Source organism: Equus asinus, chromosome 17 (assembly GCF_041296235.1).
Source record: "Equus asinus isolate D_3611 breed Donkey chromosome 17, EquAss-T2T_v2, whole genome shotgun sequence".
In the NCBI taxonomy this organism is placed as follows: Eukaryota; Metazoa; Chordata; class Mammalia; order Perissodactyla; family Equidae; genus Equus; species Equus asinus.
In genome coordinates this window covers 9,281,812-9,295,653 of record NC_091806.1, presented here as the reverse complement: position 1 = coordinate 9,295,653, position 13,842 = coordinate 9,281,812, and the positions used below count along the sequence as shown (strand labels likewise).

The window sequence follows — 13,842 nt, the reverse complement described above, 5'->3', positions numbered from 1 at the left end:
CCCTGTCCCCTCCTCCCCCCGATACAGAAACACACACACGCGCGCCCATAGAGGCACGGAGGAATGCAGACCACACCGATTACTCCATCCCAGTTCCTCCCTCCCCTCGACGTCCTCTCTCTGTCTCCTCACCTCCCCACCCCCCACCCTGCCAAGTCCCTCGGGCACCTCTAAGCACGCTCAGATGATTGACACTTGAATATGGCACTAACAACAACAACAATAATAATAACTACCATCTGGAGAGCTTTACTCCGTCTCGTACGCCTTAACTACCTGATCTTCACAGCAGCCGGTGAGGTCGTGGTCTTCTCCCAGGGTACATACGAGGAAACGGAGGCACAGAGAGGGCACCACCGGGTCCACTAGGGACTGCTGGAGCCAGGCGGGGTGGGAGGCGGAGTCCCTGTCGTTAGAGCCCCCGCTAAGGGCTGAGACCCTCCCGGGCCCCCGGCTTCTGAAAGCAGGGCCCCTGGTGCCTAACTCCCAGGAGGGAACGGCGAGCACCTGACCAGGTGGCCTGAGGAGGCAGAGCAGCACGCACACGCACACGCACACCCAGGGGCGCCCGGCAAGGCTCACAGGGCCACTGGGAAGGAGCGAATCTGGGGAGCCCATTCCTTGCACAGCCAGTCAACAAGGGTTTCTTGAGAACCTACTGTGCAGCGCCACGGGAAAGCCCCTGCTCCCGGGGAAGTCACGTTCTCGTGGGAGGGACAGGCAGCAAGCCCCGGAGCAAGAGCAGGTACTGGGGGTGGGGGGCCCAGGGATGCAGGTCCCCGGGGAGGATGTGCAGAGGGGGTGGCCAGGAACAGCTTCTCAGAGTGGGTGATGTTTAAAGTGACCCCTGAGGGACATGTGCCATGCTCCATTTTTATTTCATTTAATGTGTTAATTATCATATTTAATCCTCTCAACAACCCTGAGTAACATGTACTTTTATTATCGCCATTTACAGATAGGAAAACCAAGGCACAGAGAAGCTAAGCAACCTGCCCAAGGTCACACAGCTAGTAAGCAGCAGAGCTGAGATTCAAATCCAGGAGACATAGCTCCTAAGCTGTCACTCTTATCTGTGACACTGAAGCTGTTTGCCCTGTGGAGGACACAGAAGGAACGGGTGTGTGACCAAGTGGGAGGACAGTGTTTCCGGCGGCGAATGTGAGTGCTAAGGCACTAAGGCAGGAAAAGTTTTGCATATTCAAGGAACAGCAAGGAAGCCCACGTGGCTCAGGAAGAGAGGGTGAGAGGCACGAGGAGTGAGGAGTCACGGAAGGCCTGACCTTGGCCCTGTTAGGGAGCGAGCATTTAATCCTGAGGGTGATGGTCAGGCAGTGGAGGGTTTGCAGCAGGGGGCTACAGGATTCAATCTATGTTTTTAAAAGGTCCCTGGGGCTGCCATGTGCAGAGTTACTGGAAAGGGACCAGGGACAAAGCGCGGAGCCCCCTTAGAAGATGGTCACATGACCCCAGATACAGACACCCAAGACTTGGATGCGGGTGAAGACAGCGGAGAGGCAGGGAAATGGGCAGGTGTGGGACTTGCCTGAAGACAGAGCTGAGCGGCCTTGCTGCGGGCGGACGGGGAGGAATCAGGCTGACGTCCGTATGTTTGGCCTGAGCAAGTGTCCCATGGTGGTGTCATTGACTGACAGGGGAGTGGGGGGAAGAGAAGGGTGGGGGGGGAAGGGCCATTGTGGAGTCTCCTGGCTACCCATCAGACCCTCCCCCCACGGGAGCGAGGCCTGAAATGCTCAGATCAGAATTGTATTACGTGAGAGGAAAATTAATTTCTATCATTTTAAGACCACTGGAGTTCCTTTTTAACAGCAGCTTAGTAACACTTGAATACAGAAATTGATACCAGGAATGGGAAGCTGCTGTGTCTAAAAGCCCTAAAATGTGTGGCACTGGCTTGGCCAACAGGCGGGAGCGGTACTGATACAATATTGAAAGACGGAAAGCCGGCAGTGCTTGTTACGCTGCAACAATACAGTTACTAAAAACACTACCTGTGGGGCCAGCCCCGCGGCCGAGGGGTTAAGTTCGCGCACTGTGCTTTGGGGGCCCAGGGTTTCACAGGTTCGGATCCTGGGCACAGACATGGCACCGCTCGTCAAGCCACGTTGAGGCGGCATCCCACATAGCACAACCAGAAGGACCTACAACTAGAATATACAGCTATGTACTGGGGGGCTTTGGGGAGAAGAAAAAAAAACAGATTGGCAACAGATGTTAGCTCAGGGCCAATCTTTAAAAGAAAAGAAAGAAGGAAAAGGCAGCAATATTTTAAAAAATAAAATAATAAACATAAAAAACCATTACCGGGCCAGCCCGGTGGCACAGTGGTTAAGTGTGCACATTCCGCTTCACGGCCTGGGGTTTGCCAGTTCGGATCCCAGGTGCCGACATGGCACCGCTTGGCACGCCATGCTGTGGTAGGCGTCCCACATTAAAGTAGAGGAGGATGGGCACGGATGTTAGCACAGGGCCAGTCTTCCTCAGCAAAAAGAGGAGAATTGGCAGCAGTTAGCTCAGGGCCGATCTTCCTCAAAAAAACCCCAAAAAACCACTACCTGTGATAATTTGGAAGACAGACCACATGCCTACTGAGCCTAAAATTCTAGAGAAATGGTTGGAAAGAGGCAAAAACATTTGCATATGTTGGCTGCTCAGTGCTGCTTTTAGCAACATATTCAAGAGACTGTCTAGTTTGCAAGAAGAGATGGACAGAACAGAGAGTCCAGCAAACTGCTGTCCCAGGGCTGGAAAAAGCAACGGGTTTCATCCCAAGAGCAGATCAGACGGTCTGATGGTGGCTCAGAGCCTTTCTCAAAGCCCGTCTATCAGGTCAGACATTCAGCCAAACGAAGGATCAACCCTGTGGCAAAGTATCACATGGGGGGTGTTGCCTTGTTCCAAGTCTGTCACTTCAGATGCCCTCAGGGGAACTTTCATTTAAAGTGAGAGAGAACGAGATGGGCTGGGCAAGAACTCCAGCAAGAAAGGAACTGTGGGGTGTGGCTACTGGCACATGAAACGGACCAGCAGCAGACAGACCTGAGGCCTACTGAGTCTTTGAAGGAAGTGTTATTACCAACAACTTCGCAAGGCTGGACTTTGAGAGCCCATGATTGTTCCAGCCCAAATAAGTGCCCAAAGGAACTCTGTTGGTGGCTGTGGAGGCTGAGGGACAAGGAGGGACTTCTCAAAGGGCAGAGCCAGGGGCCTGTGGGGTGAGAGGGGTGCCCCTGTGGAGGAGAGCCTCCTCGACCCCCAGGGCAAGGAAGCCCCCTCCCCCCCGTTCTAGAGGGTGGACTGTGCTGCAGACGGCAGCTGGCCATTTCCCAGCTTCCCTTGCAGCTAGGTGGGGCTGTATGTCTGAACTCTCGTCCGGGGCATGTGAGCAAAGGGGTGGGTTCAACTTCTGCCTCACCTGCTTAAGAGGAAATTCCTGCTCTAGACCTCCATGTTGTCCCCTCACGTTGGCTGGGAGAGTGACAACAAGAAGGAATCTGGAAGCTTCGCGGTAAAGAGAGCAGGGACGTCATTAGTCCAGGTTCTAAATGACCCTGTGGAGCCGAGCCATGTACCAACCTGAAATGTTTCCCTGGGAACGATTACATGAGCAGGTAATCAACTGAATATTTCTAAACCACTCTAATTTCTGGTCTCTGTTGTATCAACTTAGCGTTGTCCTGATGGAGAAAACCGTTAGACATTCACATGGAGAGGTCAAGCAGGACGTGGGAACTGAGGGAGGTGAGGATGCAGGTGGCAGTTTGGGAGTTATCAGGGGATAGACAGGGAGTGGGAGAAAGCCCACCTTCCAGACAGAAGAGGGCCGGGACCAGCCACCAGTGGGAGGACGACGAGCCGGTCACGGACACAGAGAAGCAGCATCCAACAGGGTAAGAGAGAAACCAGGGGAACACATCAGAATCCAAGAGAAGGATGTTTCTAGAAGGAGGGAGACCATTGGAATGGGAGTCCAGAGGCAAGCCCTAGCCTGGCTCTGCCTGAACAGACTGTGTGGCCTGAGGCAAGCCACTTGTCTCTCCAGAGCAGAGGTCTCGGCTCAGTGCTGTGCCCCCAGAGCGGCCTTCCCTACCGCCCTGTTCAGGGTTGCCCTCGGTACCCCAGCCTCTTTCCCTCCGGGCACACTGACCGCTGTCTAAACGGCCTTCTCCGTTCTTTGTTCCCATGAGTGTTGTCTGCCTTGCCGCTGGACGGTCAGTCTCGGCCACTGCCTTTCCACAGCAGCCAGGCCAGTGCTGACGCCCAGCGGGGGCTCAGGCTCCTGTGGAGGGGACCGCCACTCTGTTCCCTCTCTCCCCGAGTCCCGCTCCCAGGGCTCCTGGCCACCCCCTCTCCACCAGGGCTGCCTTTCCAACACACACAGTTCCTCGGACCCCAAACTCCTCGGACAGGGACTGGGGTATCCGGGGTCACCCTCTTGGCTTCCTGGACGGAGGCCCCCCGACCCCGGCCCAGGGAGGTGACAGGAGGAAAGGAGGCCTGTGCTTCACAGCAATGTCCCAAGTTAGTGATGAGATCAGCCCCGGGCCCTCTGCTCCGCCTGGAAGTCTGGCCTGGGGCCCTGCTCACAGGGGCCTCAAGGGGAGGCGGGGGCGGAGGGATGGACACCTCCTCTCAGGGACGGGATCTGAGCTCCTGTCTGCCTAGAGACTCCATCCCACTGCTGACCCTCCCCATCCACGCTCCTTCCCCCTCAGGACGCCTCCAGGGCCAGCCCTAGCCCTGGCTGGCCTTTTCCCACATTCTGCACCCTCTCTGACCCGCGGGAGTCAGCCAAAGGCCACAGTCCGGTTAGGAGGCCACAGACCTAACTTTTAACCCCACTCGGCCACGGGTTCAGCCTGTGACCTTGGCAGGTCACACTCTCTGAGACTCAGTTTCTGCGCCTCAACAGTGTAAATAATGCCCCTGGGAGTCCACGATTACCGTATGGAAAGCACCTAGTGCAGGGCCCAGCGTGTCAGGAAAGGTGCCAGGACGCTCCCGCTCCGAGGGCATGCGGGGTCTGGGCGGCTCATCCCTCTGCCCGGCTCACGGTGTAAAAGAGGAAGCAGACAGGGCAACGCTAAGTAACGCTCCAGGCGTACAATTCCAGCTGAAACGCTGTGGGGTGGGAGGGCCAGTGCCCAATGGGGGTCCTGGGGGGCTTTGGGGGACAGCAGCCTCTTCCATCAGACACCCCTACTCACATCTACCTTCCTCCAAAAACCAAAGGGCCGAGGTCTTCCCCTCTGTAGGGTGCACGGGTGAGGGAGCCAGTGAGGACTGCTGGGTGCTGGAGGGGTGGGGGGTGGGCAGATCTAGGGGGATGGGCACTGGGGGCCTGCCTGGGCCTCGGGCCTGGTTCCTGTTGCCCTCTGGGGCTTGCTGGGCCTTGCTGAGAGTGTGGGTCAATGTCAGCAGAGTTGCCTCCCCTGGTCACCCTGGGGCCGAAGGTGGCCATTAGAGGGGCTGCAGGACAGTCCCTTTTCTCAGCACATGCTCCACCTCCGTCATCCTCCTGGCACCCCTCGAGGGGAGCCTGCCATCACCCCATTTCTCAGATGAGGACTCAGGTGCTTGTAGCTGACCAGGGCACCTATGTGCTAAGTGCTAAAGCCGGTACTCAAAGCCGGGTCTGCCTGACTCAGAAATCAGTGCTCATCACTTGTACCGCCTCATTGCCATCCCTCTGATGTGATGGGAACAGCCTGGACCAGAAGTCTCAGTTCCATCATCCACTCCGTGGCCTTGCACCCACTGCTTCCCATCGCTGAGCCTCGGTTTCCCCATCTGTGAGGGAAGCAGGCTAGACTCTAGTTTCCTGGGTGCCCCCCAGCTCTTACATTCTAGAATCCTCGGGAGGCTGCGGGCGGGGATGAGGGGACCCATTCACAGGAGGGAGATGCTTCCTCCTGGGCCAGTGGCGAGCAGCCCGGCTGCGGGGGAAGGCTCTCCTCCGTGGAGGGGCTGCTGGGGAGCAGATGGGGCAGGAAGATGGCAGCAGCCTGGGAGGGGCTTCTGCCTCCTCCCCATCCCCACCCACACTTTGGCTTTTGGGCAGAGCCAGAGTTTAAAAAAAGCAACCACCAGATCTTCAGCTATTAGCAGGGCCTTGTTTCCAAGGGAGCCTGCGGTACCCTGGCCCAGGCCAGGTGGGAGCCGGGATGTGGAATCTGTCCTGGGAGGCAGAGAGGTAGGGAGCCGCGGAGGCTGCACAGCAAGGCGGGAAAAACCAGGTGGGGGCAGCTCTGTTCACAGGCCCTCCTTGCTTCCTGGGGGCGGGGGACAAGAGAGTCAGGCCCCTTCCTGTGGCCGCTCTGCTGCCCAGGCACAGAGCTACTGCCAGCCAGCAGCCATGGTCAGCTGGCGGTCCCCCACCCTCATCCAGAAGTCTCCCTGGAGTGGACCTCAGGCCTCCAACCGCTGAATGATGTGATGGTTATTCCAGATGTTGCTGTTTGGATCAATCTGCACTTTGGGTACATTTGGCCCAGCCACGGGTGTGTGTGTGTGTGTGTGTGTGTGTGTGTGTGTGTGTATTCAGGTCGGGGGTGGCGACTGCAAATGTGAATGTGGCACAAGGGGTAGGGGGGGTCAGCAACAAACAGTGTCTGTGGCAGGGGAGTGACGGGGCCTTTCCCGGTGGTACTGCCTCCTGGCCCCACCCTGCCTCCCACTGGTACCCACTCTACCCCCCAGGGAGCCCTCCACACAAAGCCTGTGACTTCAGCATCCTCTTAACTGCTTCTGCCGCACTCAGAATTAGCACTTCGTCTGTACGACTGAGCATGAAAGTGTTTTGATAATTTTGCTGGAGGGTTGCCATGACAATCCCCAGCAAGCTCCAAGAGGAGGTGTCAGTGTGTGCACGGGAGGGAGGGAGAGAGACAGAGAGGACGGGAGTCTGAGAGACACAGACAGAGGAGGGGACAGGGTCCAGGGAGGCCCAGTGATACCCCCAGTCAGAGCTTCGGCCTCCAGTGCCCCCGCTCCTCACCCCGGGGCCCCATTCCTGCCTGATGAGCTCAGTGTCTAATCTGGCCCGCACTGTACGCAGGGCAATGGGACACCAGCTGCTGGCGGGCAGGCTGCTGAGGCTGGCACGGCAGGGCTGGGCCCACCAGGGGAGGCACCCTGAGTCCCAGGATGAGCCCCAGGGCACACCAGGCTGGAGAGGGGGCAGGGGGAAACCTCACGAGAACCCTGTCCAGCCTGCGGGCCTGGCTATGCTGCAGAGGGTAATGGGAGCGCATTTTCCTGCCAAGGACCTGCTTCCTGGCCCAGCTTTGGCTGCCCAGGGTCTGTGGCTCTGTCCTTCCTGCATGCTTTCTTGCAGTCCTGAGTGTCCCTCCCCTGGGGCCACCGGTCTGAAAATCACTACATGCATAAGGATGAAATCCTGCACAATCTGGGGCCCTCAAGCTTTGCAAAGCAGATTCCCCTCTGTCACCTTAGCAAAGCAGGGGTATCTTTACTGTTTTTTGAGATGAGGACAGAGAGGCCCAGAGAGGGGAGGGAACTAGACAAAGGTCACACAGCCAGCAGCAAGGCAGCAGCAGAGTGAGGCTACAACCGAGTCCTGGACTTTGTCTCAGCCTCGCTGCCCTCTGGGAGGACAGGTTCTCCGGAATGGGTCCATCTGGCACTACCCCCTCACATATGCAGAGGGAAACAGAGGCCCAGAGACATCCCCCAGCCAGTAGGCATAAAGCCAGGGCTCACAGCCTCAGATCCTGAGAAGTTCCACTGCTTCTACTGAACCACGAGCCAGCCCACGTGTTCCCCAGAGCAAGCCCCAGGGACGGACCTTGGTTCCAAGGTTGAAGGGCCAGCCTCTGCCCTGGAAGGAGAGTCTTCTGGTTACTGAAGCAGAGCAGAGGGCAGCAGGAGCTGGCCAGGAACACACAAGCAAGGGGGTTAGAGGTTTGCACGGAAAGGGTCAGGTCCCAGCGCATAAAGCAGCCTTGCAAGGCGTCCCCTAGCCCCTGCTCCTGGAGCTGTGTGGCCCTGGGCGCGTCACTTAGCTCTCAGAGCCCCGGTCTCTGCAGCTATCAAGCGCCAGGGTGCCCAGGAGCCCTCAGGGGAAGTGCAGTCCAAGTTCCAGGAAGCAGCTGCCTCGGGCCCCCACGGCAGAGGTCCCCTCGTGCCTGTCCCCAGCTGGGCTCAGACCCACCTTCCAACTATTTCCCATCATGGTGGAGGCGCCAAAAAGAAAGTGCTGTGGGCTCCGAAGACGGCATGCCAAGATGACTCTCACGCCGCCTCATTAATGGGTAACAGCGCGAGAATAAGCCAACAGCATCTCAAGACTGCCTGCTTGGAGGCCTGGTTTTGGTGTTTGCTAGAAAGCTCTTGCCACGACCTGTGATTTAGAGCCTCGTGCCTGCCCCATCCTCCTCCCGGCGCTGTGGTTATGAGGATCAAAACAGATGACTCACGAGAACACACTGGGGTGAAACTTGCCCTGTAGGAGGGGAATTTAATACATTCCAAGAAATTAGGGTCGAAAAGATGCCCTGTCATGTAATGTTCTGAGCGTGGCCTCGAGACAGGACACACCATCAGCCTTGTAAACAGCTGCTGGCCCGCTTCTGGGGCCCAGAGAGTCCCTTCGCCCAGACCCTGGCTGTCTTCCCCTCGGACAGCCCCAGGCGGCCCAGTGGACTCGGGGCACCTGTCGCTCCCAGTCTCCGCATATTTGGACATGGTGGGGGGGTTACTCCCGGGGCACCCAGCTTGATGTTGCCCTGCCTGTCACTGGCCCATGGAAGGCATCTCTTCCTTCAAGGTGGCAAAAGCCACCATCCCTCCAGCCGTTCCCTCCCAGGGACGCACAAGGGCATGGGGTTTAAAGGAATGCATTTTCCTGAGCATCTACCTCGTTCCAGGCACCAGCACAAGGCACTTTGCACCTTTCATCGCACCCTTAAGTTTGTCCTCCCACACGGGTATGATTATCTCCAAGCTTTAGTTGAGGCAACAGGCTCAGAGATGTTAAGAAGCTTTCCCAAAGCCACACCGCCAGGCAGAGATGGAGCTGGGGTTTGAACCCAGGTCCATCAGTTGCCAAAGCTCTTCTCATCCATCAGCAGCTCCCACGATGGTGACTCCTGGACCTTCCCAGGGAGGTGTTCAGTGGGAGGAGGAACAAGGGAAAGAGGGCTGGGCCTGGGGAAGAGTCTGGAATTCTAACTGGGAGCCAGGCTCCACTTCCCAACAACTTTTCCAGAGAGAAGACTGGCGTCCTCTGGCCCAAACAGTAGAGTCGGGGTGGGGTGGGGAGGGGAGCGTAGATGACATTCCAACCCCCCCTCCTTTCCCATGGTGATGGCAGGAGAAGGCACGGGGGCCCTCCCCACTCACAGATGCCCCAGCCTGCCGGTGGAGGAGCCGGGACCCCACTGGGTGACCTGGGGTGGGAGGGCGCTGCAGCAGCGCATGCCAGCAAGGGGGCCTCTGGACCACGCCTTCTACCTTCCGCCAGGAGTCTCAGGCATCTGAGACTGGAAACCACCATTTGCAGATACAAAGAAGAAAACCACAAAGGCTCGGCTGTTGGGGCTGGTGAGGCCAGAGGAAATGGAACAGAACTGTGGGCTGCCCAAGGAGGAAGGGACCTTCCAGACGAGCTGGGTGAGTGTTTTCAGACCATGGGGCGTGACGCGTTGGTGGGCCATACAATTTGTCAGGCGGCCATGACCAGCATTTTTTTAAGGATACACCACAGAACTGAGAACATCAGAGTGAACACATGGGATAAAGCTTTAGCTAAGTGGGTGTGTGCAAACCTTTTCTTACCATGGGTTGTGTTCAAAAAGCTACAAAAAATATGAAGTCGGTTCCACTCCCATTTTCTGCAGATGAGAAACCTGGGGCCACGGGCAGGAAAATGCTTGGCCCAGCGGCCAGGGACAAGACAAGAAGCTGGCCAGGTGCCCGGTGCCCTAGCATGTGCAGGCCGGCTTCCAGAGGCCCGATTTCGTGCTGGTCTGTTAACCTTCGACACCATCAGCCTCGCCAGCTCTTATCCGTGCTGCTCCCAGGCTAGAATGGGAAGAATCCAGCACTTCATGGGCGCGGGGCGACGGGTCCGGGACAAAACCTCCTCAGGTCCTCCTTCCTCTCGCTGCTCTCTCTCTGGCTCTTTGCCTCCTCCCAGCCCCTGCTGCGGGAACACCCCAGGATGAGGTCCTTCTCCACACTCCCTCCCATCTGCCTCCACGATGGCCTCTGGGCAGGCGCCTTCCCAGTCTCTCTTGCCCATGCCAGGCCCTCTCCCCCAAGTCCTTGTCCTAGACCCATCTACACAGCAGTCGCTCCATCGCTCCAGCGCAGCGAGATCCGCCCGGGCGAGCCCCGCCCCACCCGGCCCAGGTGAGGACTCCCCTTCAAGTCTCCGCACCATTTGATCACAAGTGCTCCCGGACTGAGACGGCCATGAGCTGTCCCACTCAATCTCACAACAACCCTGTTTCCAGGGGGGGGAACTTAGGCTTGGCAACCTGCCGAAGGCCACGCAGCAGTATGTGGAGGAGCTGGCTTGCGAACCAGGTCAAGTAGATATTTTAACCGGGTCAAGACTGACGCCCCGGCACTACCCTGCCTGGCTGGTGGCTGGCAGCCCTTCCTCCAGAGCATCCTGGACTGGGGGACAGGGAACCCTTCCTGCCGCTCTCAGACCTGCCTGCCCACAGCAGCGATGCGTGCTACTCAGCTCCTGGGAGGGAGGGGCCATGGGGAAGGGCCAGCGGCCGCCTGCTGGAGGCAGGCCTGGAAGGCCCACCTCCTGCACTCCCCGCTTGCACGCTCAGTGGGGCTGGCAGCCGTTCTCCTGGCAGCGGATAGGGACAGAGCCTGCCATGCTGTTTCCCTGAACAGGGCGCCCCCAGGCCTAGACCTGGAGAGGGAGTGAGCGTCAAGGAGCACGCCTGTGGTCACGGACACGAGCCAAGGTCGCCCAGCCAGCCTTGGCAGCAAGAACACTGATATTCTGAGCTCACAGCGGAGTCCTGCATCTGCTTTTCTTTTGCTTCAGCGCTCAAGGCAAGAAGGGGTGTTACCGACACCAGGAAACCCGAGAGCTTTTCTCCTCGCCTCTCCCGAGGCACCCACCAGGCCACATACACAGATCTCTCTGCTTGGGCTCCTGACGTGCTTTCGCACGGGTCTTCCCACCTCTACTGCCATCCCCTCGCTCCCTCCTGGTCAATACGCTTTCCTGAAAATCACCGTCCCAGCCCTCGGTGGCTCCCCCACCAGAGCCCTCTGCCTGAGGCGGCCCCCAGCCCTGATCTGGGCCCCTCTTCCTCTCTCACCGCCTCTCCTCCAGCTCAGCATTCCCTCCACAAGCCCTGGACACAGACACCCAGGACGCGCACTGCTCACGAGCCTTTGGGCTGTCACTGCAGGGCCCTCTTCCCCCTTCTCCAGGTGCCTCCTCCACCATGCAGCCTTCCCTGACCACCACCCCCAATTACACCTCATGTTCCTCCAACTTCAGTCACACTCATTGTCAGGACCCCTGTCTCCCGTTCACCTTGTGACTGAGGTTCTTCAAGTGTGTGTCTTGTTTTCCCAACAAATGACACAAAATAGAACACGATGCTATACTGGCTAAGACGTTCTGAGTGTCTGCTCACCCTGCAGGGTGCGGGACAGGTTCTCCCTCAGGATGAGAAGCTTCAGAGAAGACTGAGCGGGGGCCTGGCCTATGACGGCTGCTCGAAGCACCGTGTGCATTTCTCACATCTGCTCAGATGCCGCTGGTAGGACGACAGGTTGGCACAACCCTTCTGGAAAGCCATTTCCACGATGTATTGAAAGCCTTAAAATCATGCATAGCCTTCAGAGTCTGGGCCATAGACCCCACTTCTAGGCATTCACTCGAGGAAACAGTCATAGATGTGCACAGAGGTTAGCCACGGCATGGCTGCACAGGCGGAGGGGCTGTGCATCTGTTTTTCAATTGTAAAATGGGCTTGAAAATAGTGCCTCGTCCACAGGCTCCTGTGACGACTGATAAATCACGAGTTAATATCACAAAGCACTTACACAGGGCCTGCCCCCTACTCAGGCTCTATAAAACGTTACCTGTTCTTTTTATTTCTCTGAACTGAGGTCTGGAGGAGGCCCGGTTCTGGGCTCTGAGCTGCACCGCCCGCCTGCATCCCACCATCCGATCCGATTTCCAGAATCAACAGAACACGTACTAAGAGCAAAAGAAGCCCAACACCAACACTGCTCTAAAGATCCACACAAGGGGACTCGTTACAAAAGGACACAACTACACACAATACTATGCACCGCTCACAACCACGTCAGGGAACAATAATTAATGTCACCCAGCAATGTACGGAAGTGGGAGAAGGCTGATGATGAGTTCAGGATGATGAGTTCAGGATGAAGTTACTTCTTTTTTTTAAGTATAGAAAAAAATACATGGCAAAATGCAAAGAGTTGTCATCTCTGGTTGTAAAGTTACAAATGACTTTCTTTTTTCTTTTTATCTTTCTTTTTAATTTCTTGCAAAGAACACATCCTCCTTTTGTCGTTAGGAATAAAAACCAATTTGAGGAAAGAAAATAAAAGCCACGCTGGCTTACTGCTATCTGTAAGAGAAGGGCGGTGTCTCCCTTTTATATGTGCCCCACCGCATCTAGTACCTAATCTCTGCACATAAAAACCCTAGTCTTGGACAGAATTCCAGCCTGGTAATCTCGTCTAATCTTCCAGGCCAGAGCGTACTGGACAGTTTAGAAATGGTCTGCAAGGACAAGGAAGCAACGTGACTGGCGAGGATGCGTGTGAGCCCAGCAACGACCCGCTCGCCTGGCGGGGAGACGTGAAGAACTGACTGGAGGGGGAAGAGGCGGTGCAGCAGGCCAGGGATGGTGCATTAGGGGACCAATTACCTGGGGAGCATGTGGTGAGGCTACCGAGAGCGAGGTCAGCCTTGACGTGAGGCCACTTTGGCATCTGGGAGCTCCCTCAGCTTGGTCTACAGAACTTCCCAGGAGACGCTTGAGTGCAGCTGGATCTTAATGTGATCAGCCTCACTCGCGCACAATTTTCATTCCGGCCATCCTCCCAAAAGCCTCTGGGCCTTCCCTCGGCGGCTGCGACAGAGGTGCGGGCACTGGGGGAGCCTGCCAAGAGGAAGGTCAGGGTCACAGGGCCATCCGTCAGCCACAGAGGGATCACCCACCCAGTATGAGGGTTAGGGTTGGGGTTAGCAGGCATATGGAGTGTTCCACTTAAAACAATTGCATCACTAAGCATGTTACTGTCAGGCACATGACATTCATGATCCCAACCCTCACAAGACCCAGGAGAGGCGGCTGCTCCTGTCCATTTCACAGCTGGGGAAACTGAGGCCTGGAGGCTGACCAACTGGTCTGAGGTGACTCAGCTAGGAAGGGCAGAGTGGGATTCAGGTCCCAGTCTGCCTGACTCAGCAGACGCTCTGTCCAGGGCTCTGGCAGTAATTCTGACAGATGTGGAGCTGGGGCAGGGGTGGGGTGATATACCTGCTCCCTAATTCCGCCCCAACAGGCAGCACTGTGACTGTAGAAGGGGGCACAGACCCCCTTGCGGAGGTGAATCTGGGCCAGCCTTGCCCGAAGCGGTCCAGCTCACTGCCCTCATCAGCTGGGGCAGAGCTGGCCTTGCATTGTTTGCGGCTGGAGGATGCTACCTCGAGCTGTGGCAGGGAGCCCTGCCATTTACTGAGCCGCTGGCTGGTGAGGCTTGGAGACCATCAATACCACTCCTCGGAGGGCTGCCCCCATAGGCACTGCGACCTTCTGGGGCTGTCTGCACCTG

The 13,842-nt window shown here is 57.2% G+C and overlaps 1 protein-coding gene across 9 annotated transcripts in view; it reads right to left on the bottom strand.

The window, feature by feature from the left end:
- The window catches only part of ALKBH3 (alkB homolog 3, alpha-ketoglutarate dependent dioxygenase), a 95,883-nt gene that overhangs the window by 44,691 nt on the left and 37,350 nt on the right, over positions 1–13,842 (bottom strand). For 7 of the 9 annotated variants that reach the window (XM_014861241.3, XM_070487563.1, XM_044750517.2 and 4 more), the window contains one exon: positions 12,933–13,166. Coding sequence is in view for 3 of the 9 variants with exons in the window: in XM_070487563.1 (XP_070343664.1) it covers positions 13,074–13,166 (93 nt within the window). In the remaining 6 variants the exon portion in view is untranslated. Of the gene's footprint in view, positions 1–147; positions 13,167–13,842 lie in introns of those variants that run through there. The other 2 variants (XM_070487564.1, XM_044750520.2) reach the window with 1 other exon arrangement.